Source organism: Hyperoodon ampullatus (genome assembly GCF_949752795.1).
Source record: "Hyperoodon ampullatus genome assembly, chromosome: 17".
Taxonomy (NCBI): Eukaryota; Metazoa; Chordata; class Mammalia; order Artiodactyla; family Ziphiidae; genus Hyperoodon; species Hyperoodon ampullatus.
In genome coordinates, this window is record NC_136930.1 from 42,461,698 (window position 1) to 42,485,318 (window position 23,621).

The 23,621-nt window shown below is 35.0% G+C and overlaps 1 protein-coding gene across 5 annotated transcripts in view; it reads left to right on the forward strand.

Annotated features, from left to right (window-relative positions):
- VPS13B (vacuolar protein sorting 13 homolog B) overlaps nucleotides 1–23,621 on the forward strand; it is a gene marked incomplete at both ends in the record, with an annotated part of 778,321 nt that overhangs the window by 402,260 nt on the left and 352,440 nt on the right. For all 5 annotated transcript variants that reach the window (XM_079722541.1, XM_079722545.1, XM_079722542.1 and 2 more), the window contains one exon: nucleotides 8,083–8,194. In XM_079722541.1, coding sequence (XP_079578667.1) covers nucleotides 8,083–8,194 — 112 coding nt within the window. The remainder of the gene's footprint in view (nucleotides 1–8,082; nucleotides 8,195–23,621) is intronic.

Genomic DNA, 23,621 nt, shown 5'->3' on the forward strand with positions numbered 1-23,621 from the left:
AACTGAAATGAAAAATACACTAGAAGGAATCAATAACAAAATAACTGAGGCAGAAGAACGAATAAATGAGCTGGAAGCCAAAATGGTGGAAATAACTGCCAAGGAGCACAATAAAGAAAAAAGAATGAAAAGAATTGAAGACTATCTCAGAGACCTCTGGGACAACACTAAACACACCAATGTTCGAATTCTAGGGGTCCCAGAAAAAGAAGAGAAAAAGAAAGGGTCTGAGAAAATATTTGAAGAGATTATAGTGGAAAACTTCTCTAACATGGGAAAGGAAGTAGTCACCCAAATCCAGGAAGCACAGCAAGTCCCATACAGGATAAACCCGAGGAAAAACAAAGAAAGACACATATTAATCAAGCTAACAAAAATTAAATTCAAAGAAGAAATATTAAAAGCATCAAGGGAAAACCAAAAAATAACATACAAAGGAATCCACATAAGGTTTTCAGCTGGTTTTTCAGTGGAAACTCTGCAGGCCAGAAGGGAGTGGCAGGATATATTTAAAGTGATGAAAGAGAAAAACCTACAACCAAGATTACTCTACCCAGCAAGGATCATTCAGATTCGATGGAAAAGTCAAAAGCTTTTCAGACAAGCAAAAGCTAAGAGAATTTGGCACTACCAAACCAGCTTTACAACAAATGCTAAAGAAACTTCTCTAAGCAGGAAACACAAGAGAAGAAAAATACCCACAAAACAAACCTAAAGCAATTAAGAAAATGGAAACAGAAACATACATATAGATAATAACCTTGAGTATAAATGGATTAAATGCCTCAACCAAAAGACACAGACTGGCTGAATGGATACAAAAACAAGATCCATATGTATGCTGTCTACAAGAGACTCACTTCAGACCTAGGGATACATTGAAAGTAAAGGGATGGAAAAAGATATTCCATGCAAATGGAAATCAGAAGAAAGCTGGAGTAGCAATACACGTATCAGATAAAATTGACTTTAAAGACTGTTACAAGAGGTAAGGAGGGACACTACATAATGACCAAAGGATCAATCCAAGAAGAAGATATAACAATTATAAATGTTTATGCACCCAACATAGTAGCACCTCAGTGCATAAGGCAAATGCCAACAACCATGAAAGGAGAAATCGACAGTAACACAATAATAGTAGGGGACTTATACACCCCACTTACGCCAATTGACAGATCATCCAAACAGAAAATAAATAAGGAAACACAAGCTTTAAATGACTCGAGACCAGATCTAATTGATAATTATAGAACATTCCACCCAAAAGTGGCAGAATACACTTTCTTCTCAAGTGCACATGGAACACTCTCCTGGATAGATCATATCTTGGGTCACAAATCAAGCCTCAGAAAATTTAAGAGAATTGAAATCATATCAAACGTCTTTTCTGACCACAATGCTATGAGATTGGAAATCAGTTACAGAAAAAAAACTGTAAAAGACACAAATACCTGGAAGCTAAACAGTGCACTACTAAATAAGCAAGAGATCACTGAAGAAATCAAAGAAGAAATTTAAAAATACATAGAAACAAATGACAATGAAAACGTGACCACCCAAAACCTATGGGATGCAGCAAAAGCAGTTCTAAGAGGGAAGTTTATAGCAATTCAGTCTCACCCCAAGAAACAAGAAAAATCTCAAACAATCTACACTACATTTATAACAACTAGAGAAAGAAGAACAAAGAAAACCCAAAGTCAGTAGAAGGAAAGAAATCATAAAGATCAGAGCAGAAATAAATGAAATAGAAACGAAGAAAACAGTAGCAAAGATCAATAAAACTAAAAGCTGGTTCTTTGAGAAGATAAACATAATTGATAAACCATTAGCCAAACTCATCAAGAAAAAAAGGAAGAGGACACAAATCAATAAAATTAGAAATGAAAAAGGAAAAATCACAACTGACACTGCAGAAATACAAAGGATTGTAAGAGACTACTACAAACAAGTATATGCCAATAAAATGGACAACCACAAAGAAATGGACAAATTCTTGGAAAGGTACAATTTTCCAAGACTGAACCAGGAAGAATTAGAAAATATAAACAGACTAATCACAAGTAATGAAATTGAAACCATAACTAAAAATCTTCCAACAAACAAAAGTCCAGGACCATATGGCTTCACAGGCGAATTCTATCAAACGTTTAGAGAAGAGCTAACACTGATCCTTCTCAAACTCTTCCAAAAAGTTGCAGAGGGAGAAACACTCCCAAATTCATTCTACGAAGCCACCATTACCCTGATACCAAAACTAGAAAAAGATATCATAGAAAAAAGAAAATTGTAGACCAATATCACTGATGAACGTAGATGCAAAAATCCTCAAAAAATACTAGCAAACAGTCCAACAGCACATTAAAAGGATCATACAGGGTTTCCCTGGTGGTGCAGTGGTTGAAAGTCCGCCTGCTGATGCAGGGGACACAGATTCGTGCCCCGGTCCAGGAAGATCCCACATGCTGCGGAGCATCTGGGCCCATAAGCTATGGCCACTGAGCCTGCGCGTCCAGAGCCTGTGCTCCACAATGGGAGAGGCCACAGCAGTGAGAGGCCCGCGTACCGCAAAAAAAAAAAAAAAAAAAAAAATCATACAGCATGATCAAGTGGGATTTATCCCAGGGAAGCAAGGATTCTTCAATATATGCAAATCACTCAATGTGATATACTATATTAACAGATTAAGGAATAAAAACCATACGATCATGTCAATAGATGCAGAAAAAGCTTTTGACAAAATTCAACACCGATTTGTGATAAAAACTCTCCAGAATATGGGCATAGAGGGTACCTACCTCAGCATAATAAAGACCATATGTGACAAACCCACAGCAAGCATCATACTCAATGGTGAAAAACTGAAAGCATTTCCACTAAGATCAGGAAGAAGACAGGCATGTCCACTCTCACCACTATTATTCAACATAGTTTTGGAAGTCCTAGCCACGACAATCAGAGAAGAAAAAGAAATAAAAGGAATCCAAATCAGAAAAGAGGAAGTAAAACTGTCACTGTTTGCCAGTGACATGATACTATACATAGAAAATCCTACAGATGCCACCAGAAAACTCCTAGAACTAATCCATGCATTTGGTAAGGTTGCAGGATACAAAATTAATGCACAGAAATCTCTGGCATTCCTATACGACCAACAACAAAAAATCCGAAAGAGAAATTAAGGAAACACTCCCATTTACAATTACAACAAAAAAAATAAAATACCTAGGAATAAACCTACCTAAGGAGACAAAAGACTTGTATGCAGAAGACTGTAAGACACTGATGAAAGAAATTAATGATACAAACAGACGGAGAGATATACCATGTTCTTGGATTGGAAAATCAACATTGTGAAACTGACTCTACTCCCCAAAGCAATCTACAAATTCAGTGCAATCCCTATCAAACCACCAGTGGCATTCTTCACAGAATTAGAACAAAAAATCTTACAATTCATATGGAAACAGAAAAGACCATGAATAGCCAAAGCAATCTTTTTTTTTTTTAACATCTTTATTGGAGTATAATTGCTTTACAATCGTGTCTTAGTTTCTGCTTTATAACAAAGTGAATCAGCTATACATATACATATATCCCCATATCTCTTCCCTCTTGCGTCTCCCTCCCTCCCATCCTCCCTATCCCACCCCTATAGGTGGTCACAAAGCACCAAGCTGATCTTCCTGTGCTATGTGGCTGCTTCCCACTAGCTATCGATTTTACATTTGGTAGTGTATATATGTCCATGCCACTTTCTTACTTTGTCCTAGCTTACCCTTCCCCCTCCCCATGTCCTCAAGTCCGCCAAAGCAATCTTGAGAAAGAAAAATGGAGTTGGAGGAATCATGCTCCCTGACTTCAAAGTATACCACAAAGCTACAGTACTCAAGACAGTATGGTACTGGTACAAAAACAGAAATATACATCAATGGTACAGGATAGAATGCCCAGAGATAAGCCCATGCACATATTGGCACCTAATTTACGACAAAGGAGGTAAGAACATACAACGGAGAAAAGACAGCCTCTTCGATAAGTGGTGCTGGGAAAACTGGAGAGCTACATGTAAAAGATGAAATTAGAACAGTCCATAACACCAAACACAAAAATAAACTCAAAATGGATTAAAGACCTAAATGTAAGAGCAGACACTATAAAACTCTTAGAGGAAAACATAGGCAGAACACTCTATGACATAAATCACAGCAAGATCCTTTTTTGACCCACCTCCTAGAGAAATGGAAATAAAAATAAACAATTGGCACCTAATGAAACTGAAAAGCTTTTGCACAGCAAGGGAAACCATAAACAAGACCAAAAGACAACCTTCAGAATGGGAGAAAATGTTTGCAAAGGAAGCAACTGACAAAGGATTAACCTCCAAAATATACAAGCAGCTCCGGCTGCTCAATATCAATAAAACAAACCACCCAATCCAAAAATGGGCAGAAGCTCTAAATAGATATTTTTCCAAAGAAGGTATACAGATTGCCAACAAACACATGAAAGGATGCTCAACATCACTAATCATTAGAGAAACACAAATCAAAACTACAGTGCGTAGTTGGTCACACTGGTCAGAATGTCCATAATCAAAAAATCAACAAACAACAAATGCTGGAGAGGGTTTGGAGAAAAGGGAACCCTCTTGCACTGTTGGTGGGAATGTAAATTGATACAACCACTATGGAAAACAGTATGGAGGTTCCTTAAAAAACTAAAAATGGAACTACCATATGACCCAGCAATCCCACCGCTGGGCATATACACTGAGAAAACCATAATTCAGAAAGAGTCATGTATCACAATGTTCATTGCAGCACTATTTACAATAGCTAGGACATGGAAGCAACCTAAATGTCCATCGACAGATGAATGGATAAAGAAGATGTGGCACATATATACAATGGAATATTAGCCATAAAAAGAAACGAAATTGAGTTATTTGTAGTGAGATGGATAGACCTAGAGTCTGTCAGAGTGAAATAAGTCCAAAAGAGAAAAACAAATACCGTATGCTACCACATATATATATATATATATATATATATATAATCTAAAAAAAAGTTGTGGTGATGAACTTAGTTGCAGGATAGGAATAAAGAGGTAGACATATAGAGAATGGACTTGATGACACGAGGTGGGAGGGGGAAGCTGGGGCCAAGTGAGAGTAGCTTCAGCATATATACACTACCGAATGTAAAATAGTTGGCTGGTGGGAAGCAGCAGCAAAGCACAGGGAGATCAGCTCGGTGCTTTGCGATGACCTAGAGGGGTGGGATAGGGAGGATGGGAGGGAGGCTCAAGAGGGAGGGGATATGGGGACATGTGTATGCATATGGCTGATTCGCTTTGTTGTGCAACAGAAACTAACACGGTATTGTGAAACAATTATATTCCAATGAAGTTCTTTTAAAATATATATATATATATATATATATATATAGTTCAAGGTGGGCATAGATAAATTCATAAAGAGTAATTCACCAGTACGATGTTGTGTTACCTACCAACATTCATATTAGGTTGGAAGGCGCAGAATTAATTATTAGGGCCTCTCATAGATAGCATGAATAGACTTTGTCAGGGAGAGTTATTCCCTCCAGTTCTGGATGGACAGAAATAGAGAGGATCTGTGGTGCTGTTTTCCATGATGTTGGCTCAGGAGTCTTGCCTTTGACTGCAATCTTAGCTGCGAGCTCTGACCAGGTGGACCACATCTCTTGTCTGATCCTTGCCAGAGCAAGGACCCAGAAGTCTTGCCCACGTACACCTTCAACCACTGCCTACAGCTACTACCACTCCTACCACAGTTCAGCTGTTTATACGAAATACGTATTAACCTATATGGAATCATCATCTTTCCCCTAATCTTCAACTGTTTCTGTTAATGGTAATGTTTGCTTGTATTGGTATGAAATTTGCAAACTTCAAATGTTTTTATTAAAGAAAAAAAAATACCAAAATTTAAAAAAAGGGGGGAAGCTTGTTTTTTGCCAACTATAAAGTAACTAAAGAAATGACTCAAGGCACTTTCTTGCATAAATATCTATTTTTATTATTTTTTTGTATATCTCAAAGGTACATTTTGATAAGCTGAATACTTTCTATAATAAAATTGATTGTTTTAATTTAGTTTGTGGATGATCTGCATTAAGTGCTTTTTATCACTATTATAACTTCATAGTCAGTTTAATATAGTGAGAATAGTTTTGGCTCTAACAGAAACAATTCTGTTCTTGGATCTGGCTTTGTATGTAACACCAAGTACGTCATTTTTCTTCCATATGTACCTCATTTACTGCAGTGTTTCTATTACATTTCAGACTTTCATATGGTCGGTAGTATCTGTAGCCTAGAAGAACAGTTAGCAAGTACACTAATTGCACTTTTGTGATATGCTCTATTCTCCAGGCTTACTATTTATTGATTTAATTGAGGCCTTCTGCTTAATCAGAGGTTTTTACCCACATGGAACTATTTGATAAGCGTGGCATAAAATGCAAGATCTATGAAATGTAAACAGTGTTCATAGTATAAGGACCTATAATCAAGCCAGACCTCTAGTCATTTGAAAATAGTACAACTGCATGAGAAGTAGTTTTCTATTTGATCTTTTTTGCTATGGACATTTAAAAATACCATCTTTATTGTAGCATCCACATGCTAATATTTATTATGATAGCTTGTCTCTTTCTTCCCCTTTTGCTGTCCTTCCCCTTCCCCTGCCATTTTGCCTCTCCCTTTATGTACATCTTATTCTGGTTCTTTCTTTTCCTCGCTGAATATCTTTCTTCTTACTTTTCTTGATTTTCTTAATTCTGACTTTCTTTTTTAGACTAATCTAAGTCAGACCATACTGAGTGTTCTGCTGAAGCAGCTGGAAATAATCTCTTAGCTTTTGCATTCTTTGGCCACCACAGTTTGGGAAATATGGATTGTATGCCTTTGTAGGCATGTTCTGTTCAGGATATTCCTGAGGTCTTGCAGCCAGTCCTTTTCTGTTCCGTTTGTGGCAGATGGTTGTTCTTTGAGAGAAATTATGAATTTTAGTATATGTTTTCTTCACAACCCAAAAAGTTGTATATTGTTAACAATTTTAAACAGCTACTACAGTAGACTCATCTGTGGGGGAAGAGGGAGTAAAATTTAATATAAATTAATGGGGCCATCAAGAACACTTTTTCATTCCAAATAATTTTTAGAAAAAGACATTAAATTAGCCAGTGACTTTTAGAAAAATTGTTGAGCTTTTTATCATGAGAACATGTGATAAAAATTTTTTTATTCAGTATAGAGAAAAGAATCAGAATTAATATACCTTTTTACCTTTTATTGTTTTCTGAGAATACTTAGGTTTAGATTCTATTAGGAAGTAGAACTTTTACACAAGTGTGAAATTACTATTTCTCAAGTAATTCCACTATAGAAATTATTAAAATTAAAAAGTGCCTAGAACAGAAAGTTGAAGTGTCCTTACGTATTAATCAGTTACTGGGTTTTTTCTTTCTTTATCATTGCAGCCATTATTTTCTTCACCATTGCAGCCATTAAGCTGATATGTTACAGCCTAATGTGCTATTGTGTGTTTGTATGTGTGTGTGTGTGTGTGCGCGCATTTTATTTAATTATTACTAATTGTGTAAATTCAAGTAACTTTGAGAATTTGTTAGTGCCTTTCTGATATCCTTCAATATATTTGTAAACAACAATGCAGTGTTGAAACCCCAGGGCTGAAAATCACTTGGGAGAAAGATGTAGTATTATCAGATCATGAAATTAGATAAACATACTGCTTCAATATTACTTACATATAATTAATATCACATGTTTTCATGTTGAGTGGAGTTTCTTTTTCATTGCCATTTTAATTGTCTATCCTGAGAACTACTTATTGGGATATAAAGGAAATAGTTAAGAAAAGCATTAAATATTTCTATTTTAAACAAATTTTTCCTTGTCCTGATTTATGGTCTTATCTTAATTTGTCTCTATCCCATTATTCAAAAATTTTTCCTTAAAGATGAAGTTGCATACAGATCTACTGTATACCTCATTAATCTACTTCTTTTACAGTTAATCAGGCAGGAAAAGAAGACACCATGGTTCTGAAGATTGGCTCTGTTGCTATGGCTCCCCAGGCTGACAATCCCCTTGGCAGATCTGTCCTCAGGAAAGATATTTACCAGTAAGTTTATTTTCTTATGTTCAATCTTGCAACAATTTCATACTGCAAAGAAGTACACTGATCAATAAAACTTGCTCAGTGTGGCCTGTAGAAATACTTTTCATTCGGGATCTTTTGATATTTAAAACCAGGTTTTTCTGATTTTCTTCAGTTGTGGGTTTTTAAATTCATTCAGACAAATCAAGTATTTCTGTGAAGTGTTGATGAATAACAGAATGTAAGTACCAAGTCACCATAAAACTGAAGAAGCGCAGTTTGGAAAATTTTAGCAGACTTTAGATTTGACCAAATTTCTAATTACATGAGAAAATTAGGTCCTCTCTAGAACTACCATATCCTAATATAGTCATATTGTATCAAAATGAAGCATTTTCTTAACTATAAGCCATTATTTGAAATGTAGGACTGTGCGTGTCATATGGATCAAAGCTGTAAAGAAAAGCAAACTTCTAAGGAGAAATTTCACAGTAAACACTTTCTGTGAAAATGCCATGCTCTGGATTTTGTCACTGACTATTTGCAAACCACACCAAGCATATATGGACAACTAAACTGGTGAACACATGTAATCAACATGATAAAAATAATATATCATTCGTACTGAAGTTGGCACTGCTGCCAGACATAAAAGTACAGTTGCAAATAATGCCAAGTGAGAAAAGTCACAGAAATACAGATGAACAAGTGTCTTATTTTTCCTGCTGGTCTGTTTTTCAGATGTTGTAGTCTCTCACTCTTATCAGAAATAAATTTCTACTGTCCTCCAATAAATGTTACTGCTGAGAAAGATTCTGATTTTTGTAATACATTTACCACCTAGAGGGTGACAGCTCTTTTTACTTTAAGTGGACCTAGGTATTTTGTTTTCTCAACTTTTTCTGTTATTTGTGTTGACATTTTTTGCCTTTGAATTGTATATCTTGCTTTCTTTCTTGTATTACTTTCTCTGGTAGCTTATAGTATTCATCCCTTAAATAAGTTTTTATTTTGCTAACTTATGTAAAATTTAAGGATGTCAAAACTGAAGTAGGCCTTAGGAATCATCTAATCCAACTTCCTTATTTTATAGATTAGGAAACTGAGAAGTCAAAAGAATAATTGTCTCTAGTCAAGTAATGACAGAGCCAAGATCACAACTCATATTTTGACTTCCTCAGTATCTAGAGAAAGGATTACAGCAGAATCCTTTCTGGGTGAAAACAATTTAATTTTCTAACATTTGGGAATTCTTTTAGGTATATTTATCTTTTCTTTTCCACTTCAGAGCTAAGTAGTCCTCAAAGAGTTTCCTTCTTTCCTTTTGGTGAAAGAAACATGTTTCATATTAAAAGACCCTATCACCATCAATAAAGTGAACCACTAAGATACTTCCTCTCCTCCTCTACCCTTTCCCCTTTCTGGCTCTTCAGCAGTCATTTGTGGAGATGTGGCTCTCCTATGCCCCCTTCATTTTTTCCTCCCTTTTGTCCTTCTTGAACTTTTTTTCCCTCAGTCTCTCTTCTTATTCAGTTCTCTATATTTTTTCAGACCTTATTTTTCCTTCCCTTTCTGTATCTTTCTTCATTCTTTACCTTTTCCCTTTTCATATTTTTTCTTTCTTTACTTTCTACCTTCTTTCCCTGTATCTCATTTCATTCCATTTCACTATTTTAATAGTTTGACTTATTTTATAGAATATAGAAATATAATGCCAAAAAATAAAGTCTAAAAATGTACATTATCTCTTTAGATCTTCAGTGCCTCACATCCTGCCTCACACAAAATACATATAAATATGTACACAAAAAGTACATAATAGCTATTTTATGTTTACAGAATAAATGCCCTTACTTTCTTTTTCTAATTGACAAAACCGAGGCACACAGAATTTTTATGTGTTTTTCCAAAAGCATATACTTATCTAATGGCAGAGCATTTCAGAATCTATTTCTTTAGAATTCTCTTCAGTTATTTTTTAATTCATATTTCTGTCATTTAGTCCCTCCCCCTGATTATGTGATTTAGTAATTTCATTCTCCTGCTCCCTTTCCATATGTTTTTGCTTCCTCTTTCTTTTAATCTGCCTTTTGTGTTTCTTCTTTCTGTCTTGTTTTTTCTAACTTCCTCAGTGTGATAAATGGCATCTATAAAAAACCCACAGCTAATATAGTTCATAGTTAGAGACTGGGTGCTTTCCCTTTAAGATCAGGAGCAAGATAAGATATCTGCTCTCACCACTTCTATTTAGCATTGTATTAGAGGTTCTAACCAGGGCAGTTGGGCAAGAAAATGAAATAAAAGGGTACCCAGATGGTAAGGAAGAAATAAAACTGTGACTTTTTGCAGATGACATGACCTTGTATATAGAAAATCCTAAGGTATCCTCTGGAAAACTTTTGGGCCAATAAACTAGTTCAGCAAGGTTGCAGGATAAAAAATCAATATATAGTTAACCCTTGAGCAACACAGGTTTGAACTGCATGGGTCCACTTATATGTGGATTTTTTTCAATAGTAAATACTATACAGCCCATGGTTGGTTGAATCCGGGGATACGGAACCATGGATATTGAGGGCTGACTCTAAGGGACTTGAGTATCTATGGATTTTGGTATTCCCGGTGGGTCCTGGAACCATTCCCCCACAGATACCAAGGAACGACTGTGTAAATATCAGTTCACAATAACAATAAGCAATGAACTCTTTAAAAGTGAAATTAAAAAATCAATTCCATTTATAATAGCATCAAAAAGAATTAAGTACTTACAAATAAATTTACCAAAATAAATATACAACTTACACTCTAAAAACTACAAAACATTGTTGAAAGAAATTAAAGAAGATCTAAATACATGGGAATTTTATCCCAATTACATAGATCAGAAGACTTAGTATTGTTAGATGTCAGTACTCCTCAAAATGATCTGCAGATTCAACATAATCCACATCAAAATTCCAGCTAGCTTCTTTGTAGAAATTGGCAAAGTTTCTATATGGAAAATTATTCATATGGAATTTCAAGGGACCCAGAATAGCCAAAACAATCTTGGAAACGAACAAAGTTGGAGGATTCACACTTCCAGATTTCAAAATTTATGACAAAACAACAATAATCAAGCTAGTGGAGTACTGATATGAAGGTAGACATACAGATCAATAATAGAATTGAGAGTCCAGAAATAAACCATCACATTTACTGTCAATTGGTTTTTAATAAAGGAGCCAAGACAATTCAATGGTAAAGACTAGTTTTTCAACAAATGGTACTCAGAAATCTGGATATCCACATGAAATTGGACCCTTACCTGACATTATATACAAAAATTAAGTCAAATGGATCAGAGACATACAATTAAGAGCTAAAATTCTGAAACTTATAGGAGTAAATCTTTGTGACCTCCGATTAGATAATGGTTTCTTAGAAATGACACCAAAGGCATGGGGGACAAAAGAAAAAATAGATAAAATGAACTGTATCAATATTATAAACTTTTGTGCTGCAAAGGATTCTATCAAGAAAGTGACAATCCACAGAATGGGAGAAAATATTTACAAATCACCTACCTGATAAGAGATTTATATCCAGAATAGGTAAAAAACTCTTACAACTCAGTAATTGTTGGACAACCAGTTAAAAAATGTACAAAGGATTTGAATATATATACAAAGAAGATATAAAAATGGCTAATAAGTGCATGTAAAGGTGTTCAACCCCATTAGTCATTAGGGAAATACAAGTCAAAATGACACCCACTAGCATGGTTATAATATAAAAGGCAACAGATGTGGAGAAATTGGAACCCTCATACATTTCTAGTGGGAATGTAAAATGGTGCATCTACTGTGGAAAACTGGCAGTTTCTCATAAGGTTAAACGTAGAGTTACCATATGATGCAGGAATTTAACTCCTAGATATGTACACAAGAGAATTGAAACATATATTCATACAAAGGCATGCACACCAATGTTCATAGCAGCACTATTCATAATAGCCAAAAAGGCAAAACTACACAAAGGTTTATCAACTTATGAATGGTTAAGCATAACGTGTTATGCCCATAAAATAGAAAATTATTCTGCCATAGAAAGGGATGAAGTATATGCTATAATATGGATCGATGTTGGAAAAATGCAAAGTGAAAGAAGCCAAACGCAAAGAGCCACATATTATATGATTCCATCTGTATGAAATTTCCAGAGTAGACAAATACATAGAGACAGAAAGTAGAATAGTGTTAGCTAGGAGGGGAAAATAGAATGACTGCTAATGGGTATAGGATTTCTTTTGGGGGTGATAAAAATGTTCCAGTGTCAGATAGTAGTGAGGTACAATGAATGATATATAATGAGTAAAATGAGAGTATACAAAATAAAACACTGAATTGTACACCTCAAAAGGATAAACTTTATGGGATGTCAGTTATATCTCAACAAAACTGATTTAAGAAAAAAAATATTAATTGATGTCACAAAACGGTCCAGAGGAATTAAATTTCAGAGAGAGAAATACCCTTTCTAGGTAAGTGGACAGTGGGTACTCTTTTTTTTTTTTTTTTTTACATTTTTATTGGAGTATAATTGCTTTACAATGATGTGTGAGTTTCTGCTGTATAACGAAGTGAATCAGCTATATGTATACATGTATCCCCATATCTCCTCCCTCTTGCGTCTCCCTCCCACCCTCCCTATCCCACCCCTCTAGGTGGTCACAAAGCACCGAGCTGTTCTCCCTGTGCTATGCGGCTGCTTCCCACTAGCTATCTATTTTACATTTGACACTGGGTACTCTTTTCAGCTCTGGAATTATTTGCTTCGTCTGGCTATAAGCAGAGAGATTTTGTTGTGGGAAGTAGAAATTAAGGGACATTTATCAGTCATGTAGGCTAGAGTGACATATTGGAATCTGGAGGAGCCTCAAACATACAGTCAGTCCTCCACAGTGCTTTTTTCTGTGTATCAAGTGTGGAAGGGAGCTGGCAAGAAGAAATTGAGTTTCTCAAAGTTTCACATTCCTTAAAAGACAAAGTCATGCTAGAGGTGCACTGTTCAGTACAGTAGCCACTGACTACATGTGACTGTTCTGCTTTTGAAATGTGGTAATCCAAATTGAGATATTCTGTAAGTATAAAAGATACTGAAGATTTTGAAGAATTAAGAAGAAAATAAAATATCTCATTAATAATCTTTATATCGATTATATATTGCAACGACCATATTTTAGATATATTGAGTTAAATATATTATTGCAACTGTTTTCCTCTGTTTTTTTTAATCCTTTTATCAGTGTAACTGCTAGCAAATTTTCATTTACATAGGTGGCTCCCAATTGTGGTTTGCATTATATTTCTGTTGAACAGTGCAACATTGTAGGGAAAGGCCTGCAACAAACACAGGACGTCTCACCCTTGAGACGTTTGAAACCAAAGGTGAATTGGGCTTAGTTAGAGTTGCAAGCTAACCCCAACCTAGCTCAGTTCACAACTGGATGGAAATGATCCACCCCTTATCCGTGCTGCCTGGCGAGAATAGATGTGCCTTCTCTGGGAGAAAATAACATTGACTTCTGTTTCTGTAGCCTTTTTATACATGATGTCTGATACATGATAAAAAAGAAAAAAGATATCCAAAAAGCAGGAAGATTTGAGCCATTATCAGGAGAAAATTTAGCTAGTAGAAAAGACCCACAGATGACTGAGATTTGAAATTAGTAGACAGGAGTTTGAAATAATTGTTATTAATACTGTAAAGAAAAATGTTGAAAAAATGGAGGATTTCATAGAAATGAGCTCTATTTAAATTAGATCCTAAAACTGAGTAATACAGTATCTGAAATTAAGGACTCATTGAATAGCCATAACTGCAGATGGACAAAGCAAAAGATAGGATTAGTGAACTTAGAGAAAGCTTCAGAGAAATTATCCAAACTGAAGCACAGAGAGGGAAGAAAAAAATTAGAAAAGGAAAAAGGAACAAGAAAGAGAACAAATGGAAAACATGTGGGGCACTGTCAAATGGTCTAACGTGTAATGAGAATACAAGAAGTAGAAGAAAGATTGAATGGAATGAAACAAGTAATTAAAGAGCTAGACCTTGAGACTTTTCTAAATTTATCAAGAGTCATTAACTAGCAGACTCAAGAAGCCTATCCTCAATCCAAGCAAGATAAGTGCAAAGAAAACTACACCTAGGTACATGTTCAAATGATTGAAAATCAAAGATAGACAATAAAGAGACTCCTCCCTGATGGGCTGAGGCAGGATGTTGAGCAAATAGAGAGAGAGCAACAGCATCTGCATCCCCCAACACGGGTTTCAAGGCCTAAGACAGATCTCAGGAGAGATGAGATGCTTTTGTCTTTTCTGAAGTTTGAGAAAAATCTTAAATGTAGCCAGTTAAAAAAAAAAAAGACATATTACCTTTGAAGGAAAACAGGAAGACCAAAATAACTGAAGATCTTAAATTTGAAGATGAGAAAACTCCTAGTTGATGTGTGGCCATTCTTCAAATACTTAGCTTATCATGTGTCATTCCTTCTGAAGCTAAGAATAGACCTAGGACCATTAAATTTGTGGATATTATAATGACATTAATTGCAGCTCAGTGAAATAAAGGTCTTTCAGATTATAAAAGTCTAATCATAAATGGGACTGTTTGTTCATTAGTCATTATTTGACAAATGTTTATTGGGAGCCTACTGTGCATCAGACACTATCCTAGATATTGGGTATAGATCAATGAGCAAGACAAAGAAAAATCCCTGGTCTTAAATTTAATGGAGGAGAGAGACAGTTATCAATCAATCAATCAATCAATCAATAAATAAAGTAAGTAAGTAAGTATGTAAGTAAGTACGTAAGTAAGTTAAGTAAGTAAGTAAATAAATAATCTGGTATATTAGACTATAAGAAATGCTGTGGAGGCAATACAGCAGGGAGGAAGATAGGGAATGGGAAGCTAGAGGTGGACAGCATGGCCCTAATCAGAGGACATCTCACCAAGAGAGCACAGGATCCTGAAGCAGGAGTGTGCCCAAGAAGCCAATGGCAGCTGAAACAGTGTGTGCCCAGGGAAAGTAGTAGGCTGTGAGGTGAGAGACACTATGGAGGAACCTCATAGGCCATTGTGAGGACTTTGGCTGTTATTTTGAGTGAGATGTAGTTGTGGGGAAAATAATTTACACATGCCTAGTTTTGAAATACTGCTTCTGTTGTTTACTAAATATCTATCCACAGAAGGAAGTGAAGGGCTCACCAGCAGGGACTAAAGATAGACAAAGACAGAAAAGGGGTGAAATATATATTTAAAAACAAAGGAAGTCACAGTTCAAAAGAGCCAATGGGAGTTTGATATTGATCTCTAAAGGTTAAGGATTATTTCGATTATTTGTGTCAACTGAATGTGTAATATGAAGTTTTTTTGATTATTAAGGGGTTGATTTCTTCATCAAATGAGAAACTCTAAGAGGGTTTGAGCAGAGAAGTGGCATGATTCAATTTATATTTAAACACATAATTCAGGCCAGTATGTAAAGAATAGACTGTAGGCAGGGAAGGGCAAGGGCTTGTGACTACTGCAATAATCTTGGCAGGAGATGATGGTGGTTTGACCCACGGTTGTGGCTGTGGAGGTGGTGAGAAGTGGTCAGATCTTGGAGATGTTTTAGAGGTAGAGCCAAGAGAATTTGCAGATGGGTTGCACATGGGGTTTGAGACAAAGGAGATAAGGATAATTCAGTTGTATGGCATAAGCAGCTAGAAGGCTGACATTAACTGAGGGAAGGAAAGACTGGGGGCGGATTTAGTTTGGGGGATGGGCAGGCGGAGTTCAGGCGTTTATTTTTGAAAATGTTGACTGTCTCAGGAGGTACTGAGCTACCCATTGCTGATGTAGCAAAGGCTGATCAACTACGTGGAAGGCTTAGAGAGGGTTATGATTTATGTTGAATTAGACTAGTGCTTCTTAAATTTAATGTGCATGTAGATCACCTGGAGATCTTTTTAAAATTCACGTTTTGACTTGGGAGGTATGAAATGAGGCCTGAAATTCCACATTTCTACCAAGAGTGATTGGGTATGACACTGATACTGGATCACACTGATGTGCTGCTTCAGGGACCACACCTTCTTTAGCATAATTAGATCAATGGTTTACAAGTTTTGAACAAAGAAGATTTTTTTAAAAATACATTTGTAGGGCTTCCTTGGTGGCGCAGTGGTTGAGAATCTGCCTGCCGATGCAGGGGACGCGCGTTCGAGCCCTGGGCCAGGAAGATCCCACATGCCGCAGAGCAACTGGGCCCGTGAGCCACAACTACTGAGCCTGCGCATCTGGAGCCCGTGCTCCGCAACGGGAGAGGCCACAACAGTGAGAGGTCCGCGCACCGCGATGAAGAGTGGCCCCCGCTCGCTGCAACTAGAGAAAGCCCTGGCACAGAAACGAAGACCCAACACAGCCAAAAATAAATAAATAAATAAATTTATATTAAAAAAGAAATACATTTGTAATAAATGTTAATAATTTTAATGCTAAAAACTCAAGCATTATGAAAGGCTCTACCACAAAAAGTGAGTATCCTTCACTCCCATGCTTTCCTACCCACTCCGTAACAAAATCACTCAGTGGAGTCTTTTTTTAACTTCATAATTTTTACAGACTTTCAGTTGATAGTTGTTACTTTTAGAATCTTTGATTCAGGAAATGTAAAATAATAAAACTTTTATTAAGTTACTAATACCTTTTATGAATTCATACTTTATTCTTCTAAAAAAAACTGATCCACTAGAAAACAACAGAACATATATAACGTATTTAGTCAGTGATCATGCCCAGCTGTATATAGTCATGAGCTCCTTTCTTAACTGTCTATGCTCTTTACCTGCTTCTTCCTTGCCTACTGATCTGTCTTACATCTGCTTGTTCCTGGACAAGACAATCTCCCAGTTGACTTTCAAATCATTCTGAGATGTTCCTATTCTATGATGTGCTCAACCACTTCCCTGACTTATGCCAAAGTTCTGAAGCACAGACAGTCTGGCCTAATATTAAGATTTTTCCTTTATCTTGCAAAACCTCTTTTCCTGAGAGATGATTCAGGTTCTTGTCTCAAGCTAAAAGAGAAGCAAAAAAACAGTTAAGGATAAACGATTATAAAGGCAGACTTTTTTTTAAAAAACTCTTTAAATTTATTTATTTATTTAATTTATTTTTGGCTGTTGGGTCTTTGTCTCTGCACAAGGGCCTTCTCTAGTTGCGGCAAGTGGGGGCCACTCTTAATCGCGGTGCGCAGGCCTCTCACTATCGCGGCCTCTCTTGTTGCGGAGCACAGGCTCCAGACGCGCAGGCTCAGTAGTTGTGGCTCACGGGCTCAGTTGCTCCGTGGCATGTGGGATCTTCCCAGACCAGGGCTCGAACCCGTGTCCCCTGCATTGGCAGGCAGATTCTCAACCACTGAGCCACCAGGGAAGCCCCAAGGCAGACATTTTAAAAAGTTACCTATGCTAGACTGATTTAAGGAAATTACAATAATATAGGGATTATAAAGAAATATAATTAAAATGTTTAAATGTGTTTGTAACTTAAACATATTAAGAATTTAATAAATTTACTTACCCTTTTCTTATATAAATGGATTATATAGTTTTTAGAAACTTTATGTTCTACAAATTCTGGTACATCATCTGCAGCTCATTAATTATAGTGTTTACAATTGTTTATTAAAAAATGGCAGTAGGTCTCAGTCAGGATCTTAACCATTTTATAGGATAACTGCTATAAGAAAAATTACATTGGATTTATATTATTTCTCTTCCTAAGACTTTTCTAAAAATCTCTTTGACTGTGATCCTGAATTTTGTCTGTAAGTAGTTGACATGGTTTTTGTTTTAAATAATTTTTCAAAAATAGCTTTCCATATGAGAAATAGAATAAATAGCCCTATATCAGTCATTAGAACAGCAGGTATCTTTGAGCCATTTATGCCATTCCATTACATGTCTGCATGCATTAATTCATTCATTACTTTAATTCATTTATTTATTAAATATACATTGATTAATTATTTCAGTTATTTAACAGATATTTATTGAGTGCCGACAATGTATTTGATGCCAACGATAGATATTTTGACTAGAACTCATGGTACCTCCCTCCATGGAACTTAAAACCTCAACCACATCACTTGAGTCAGTGAAATTACATTGTGAAGCTCTGCTAGATTTGATAACATTAATAATTTAATAATTTTACTTTGTCTATAACACCTCCCACAATGCCTAAATTGATGAAATAAGCAAAATCAGAGGTTATGAACTTGTGCCCTAAACTTTTTTTCATAGTCCCATTCTTATTGTAAGTGTCCTTATAGCATCCTGTCCTGCGTCTTTTGAAAATTATTATGCGAGGAAAGAATGATTCCAGAAGTTCCATCTAGTTTTGTAGTTTTCACAGGAAGGAATAGAGAAAAGCGTTGTTTAATTCTGTTCAAACTTCTTTCTTTTTAAAAGTAGCCAAGGGAATAGAAATGTTAACGTTAATTATTCATGAGGCTATATAAGTAAAATATATCACTTTTTCAGTACATTTTAAGTACCTTTAAAAAATTTTTTTTGTATTCCAAGTTTAAAAAAATATTGTTTACAGTTTAGTTTATCATTATTCAGTCGTCTTGTTATCAAATTAAAATATGAAAAGTTAAAGTAGGAATAAAAAATAATTTACAAGTCAGTTGGTAGAATGACTTTTTAAATATCAAATCTACCTTTATTTTAATCTATTAATAAACCAGTATTATTAAAATTTTTTAAATAAAAGTGTAATATAGTGTTTATGTAAAAAAAATAAATAATACAAAATGTGTGTGCATAGAAAATGGAATTCCAAGGCTTACTCTGAGTGCTGATTGCTCCCTTACTTTATTGCCATTGTTACTAGTTAGGTTGACACTCTTTTAGACCATTTGTGTGTGTGTGTGTATGTGTGTTGTGTGTGTGACTGTCTCTGTCTTAAATGGATTGTACTCGACATATTGCTCTGCAACTTGGATTTGTTTTAAACTCAGTAATATGTTGTGGACATCCTTCAGTGTCATCATATTCAGAAATATTTGCCTGTTTTTGAACTAACTGTTTAAGACGGCATAGATCAGAAGACTCTTTAAAGACTACTTTTTTGTCTCTAACCAACAGAATATTCTCCATTATTAAAAAGCTTCGTGAAAACTTAACTTTTGTAGAACATATTGTGACCAAGACTTCAAAACATTATTATACCTGAGAAAATGTGAAAGGAGTTTCCTTCAGTGAAATAGCTACTAGGGTGGGAACAAATAGATCAGTAACAATAGGAAACTGAAATTATTATAGCTCAAGTGTTGTCTGTTACCATTTGAATTGCAAAGGCCAAGTGATTCACAGTTCAACATTGCTGTATGAATTAAAATGTTGTAGGCTTTTTTGGCTTTAACATACCACATATTTGATGATGGCAGCTCTGTTTAACATCTGTCATAGTGCTCAATTTTTAACATGGCAGAATCCCTGTCTTATAACCCAATGTGCATCTTCCTCCATGATCTGACCTCAAGCTGGATTTCAAATCTTACCGCTAATTGTTTTCTTACATAAGACACTTGTTCAAGTTAAGTATTTTATTTACCCCAGTAATGCTTAGTAAGTCCTTTTCTATGGACCTTGTTTATGTATGAATTTTCAACTTTCTTGAAATAAAGCTTTTTTCCAGCTTAGCCTTTCAAAGAGTTTTTGTTATAAAATCTTTACATTGGTGCAGTTATGGATTCTTTAAAAATCTTTTCCTTTGGTGTTCAGCATTTTTAGTTAAATTTTTTTTAAGAATCACATCTGTCTTTTAATGTGTCACTTAAATCATGCTCTCTTTTTGAAATGTTTCATAATCAGTTTACTTAGAAGTAATGTCTCGTTTCTTTGGCCTTCTATACTAGTGTCTGACCTACATTTCTATAATTGTAATAGTAGCAGCAGCAGTAGTAGTGGTAGCAGCAGTAATAGCTAACATCTATTGTGTGTTTTTTTGTGTGTCAGGGATTCTGCTTGATGGTTTCAATGCAATGCCTATGAATCGCAATAACTTTAAGAGTCAGGTATTAGGATTATCTGTATTTTAAAGACAAAAAAATGAATCTGTAGACATTAAATAATTTCTCATGAGTCGCACATAAAACTGAATCTGTAGACATTAAATAATTTCTTATGGTTCACACATAAAATAAGCAACAGAACCAGTTCCCATTGCCTATGCTCTTTACCACTGCGTGCTGCCTGTAACTGAATTTAAGACAGACTGGCTTTAATTTAACTAACTCTAGTTAACCAGTATGAGTATGAAACTTAATTTTTTTGAAATTTCACATTCATACTCCATTAAATTTTATTACTGTTTAGATGCTATAGTTTTTTTCTAACAACTTGCTTGTTAACAGTGAGTAAACTGAAAAAAAAACTATTAGGTACCAAGTTTAGTGCATTTTTAATGCATTTTCCTTAGGTTCTGGAAAATATTCTAAGCTAAGATGGACTTAACATTATAGATATTATAGCCATAATTTATGGTGAAAACTCTTATAACCCTAGTGTTTGAGGTCTTCAGTCCTTGAGGATACTTGAAAATTAAAAATTTTTTCATTACGTTGTACTTAATAATGCATTAGATCTACAGAAAATAGCTCCCCGTTTGCATACCTAGCTAATGATTTTGATCATCATCAAGCTTTTTCTCATATCTGTTATAAGGTCTGAAGTGGGTCATGACCAGCTATAAATATTAACATAGGTTTGCTGATTAATGAACTCAGTATACTTTTGTGATTTTTATTTCATAAGAGACATCTTTCTCTTTTTACCTCAGTATAATTTAGTTATTACTCTAGTTCTACCTTAAAGTTATGAAAGAAAAAGAGATAAGTTAAAATTCTCTTTTCTTTGTTATAATTCTCTCTTCTTCCCAGAGTATTCTTACATATCATTATTTTTCTCTAAATTGTGTTGAAGAAAATACTGATTTTATTTTTTAAAAACAACTACGTGGGCCTCCCTGGTGGCGCAGTGGTTGAGAGTCCGCCTGCCGATGCAGGGGATACGGGTTCGTGCCCCGGTCTGGGAGGATCCCATATGCCGCGGAGCGGCTGGGCCCGTGAGCCATGGCTGCTGAGCCTGCGCATCCGGAGCCTGTGCTCCGCAACGGGAGAGGCCACAACAGTGAGAGGCCCGCATACCACAAAAAAAAAAAAAAAAAAAAAAAAAAAAAAAAAAAAAAAAACAACTACGTACTATCTGTTCACATGTATTTTTCTACACCAAAATTATATCAAGTTGAATATGTATGTTATGAAGGTTTCTACTACCTTGGGCTTTTTCTCTCTAATCCTATGCAATGGAGAAATACTGTATTTAAGCTACATATCTGAAAATAGGGCTTACAGAATTAGATGCACAAATTTGGAAGCCATTTAAGATTACATGTTGTCTCCCTATATCATTGCTCTTTCACATGGTCTAAAAATTCAGTCTTTTAATACCTATACTAAAAGATTTTAAAAATAAACTAGTGATTGTAACAATAAAATTTAGTTTATACTTCTTTCCAAAATATTATGTTTGTTAAAAGAATTTTAAAATGTTAAAAACAGAACTTTTTGCTTTTGTAGTATTTTTAATTACAAAGTTTTTAAACTTTCATCTTTTACTTGAGGGAACTATATCCTTCTTTTAATTGAACGTTTGTGAACTTCTGCCTATAGCTTTTGGTTCATGCCTTAAATATTTGTGGGTCTTCTGATGTCCCTTATGGGATTTTATCTGTGACTAATTTATCCCATAGCTCTTTAAAAACTTTGTCAGTTGTTGAATTTTTAGCCATTTCTTTTTTGTAGACATTTGCTAATCCTTTTTAGTGCTTTCAGTACTTAATAGATTTGAATCTAGTATTGGGTTTCAGCTTTTCTCCACAGAGAATTTCATTCTCTTAAAAATTGTCCACAAGCATTATATGAAAATTCCATGGTAACTTTGGCAAACTTTTTAGACATCTTTTATAAATGAGGCTTCTGACAGGTGTACCCTATCTGTAGGAGTTTAATTCTTGGAATTTTACCTTTAAAGAAATATAAAAGTTAGGGGAGCTGATTCATTTTTACTCTTAGAAGACTTGCATTAGTAGAGTTCTTCCAGCAGTATATACACAATTTGTTTTCTGTCTCTTTATTGCTTTTTTATGGGCAACTTTTGCAACAGTGGTTCCTCTCAGTTTCTCACTGTGAACCTGATGTGACACCACTAACACAAGAAGAATGGAAAATCTTGCTTTGTTCTTATCTAGTTGATGAGAAATTTTAACTTTCATTATAAAAATTAACTTTATGAGTAATATTTCAGAAGTATAACTGTTCAACACAAAAAATGCACATTTCCTAAATGGAAGGTTTATTGGAAGCTTGTTAAACTAAGCAGAATTTTTTTTAGCTACTATAAAATGTCTTTTAATTTTTTATTGACTTTGTTGTATAATCACTGTGCTAAGATTTTTTTAAATCATAGTTTACTAAAAATCAAGAATCAAGTACCTCATTAAAGGTTTTAAATAAATAGACCTTGATGCAATCCAAGATGGCACCACAATTCTTTCATACATTAAAACATTAACAATATCTTTTTTGTAATTTTTAACCTTCTTATGGTTGTCCTGACTTCTCAAAGAGTTAATATTCCCAATATGAACTAACATTAAATTGATGTGACCAGGAAATTCATGGTTGAGATTAACTTTATTTTTAAATTTTGTTTTACATGTGTACTTCAACAATTTACGTAGGCCCAAACAATTGACAATTGAAGCATATGACCTACAGAAAGTCATAGATGAGATTAACATCCTTTAGATGAGCTTAACATCATTAACAGTTGTGCAGTATGCTTTGAAAAATTATTTTATTTCAAAACAGGAAAATTATTCTTTTCTGGAAATAGTAATAATGACCTTTCTCTATTCCTGATGAGTGTGCAGCTCAAGATATGGTATTGCTCCTCTATGTGTCTTTACAGTTTCTCATAAACCTAGCTTATTATCTGCTTTAACACTGAGCTGTAGTTCCCAGATACATTGTAAAGATTAAATTCTACAAATCTCTACAAAACTACACCCTCTCCCTCCCAACCATTAATTTCTTCCTAATTTTCTTTCTATATAAATGTTCTCAAAATAACCTTTGTGTTGGTTTTTGGCAAGGCATGTTTCATATCTAGTGACGTTATGTCCCTAATCCTGTAATGCATAGTGTTGGTTTCAAATAACTCCCTTTTAGCAAATCAAAGAGATTGGGATAGTAGGTATTTAGAGTAACTTGCCTAAAAGCTTTGTTTGAAAATACTGTTGGCAGACTTTTAGTCCCGGTTGTGTTCTTCAGTTGATCTAGTGTGAA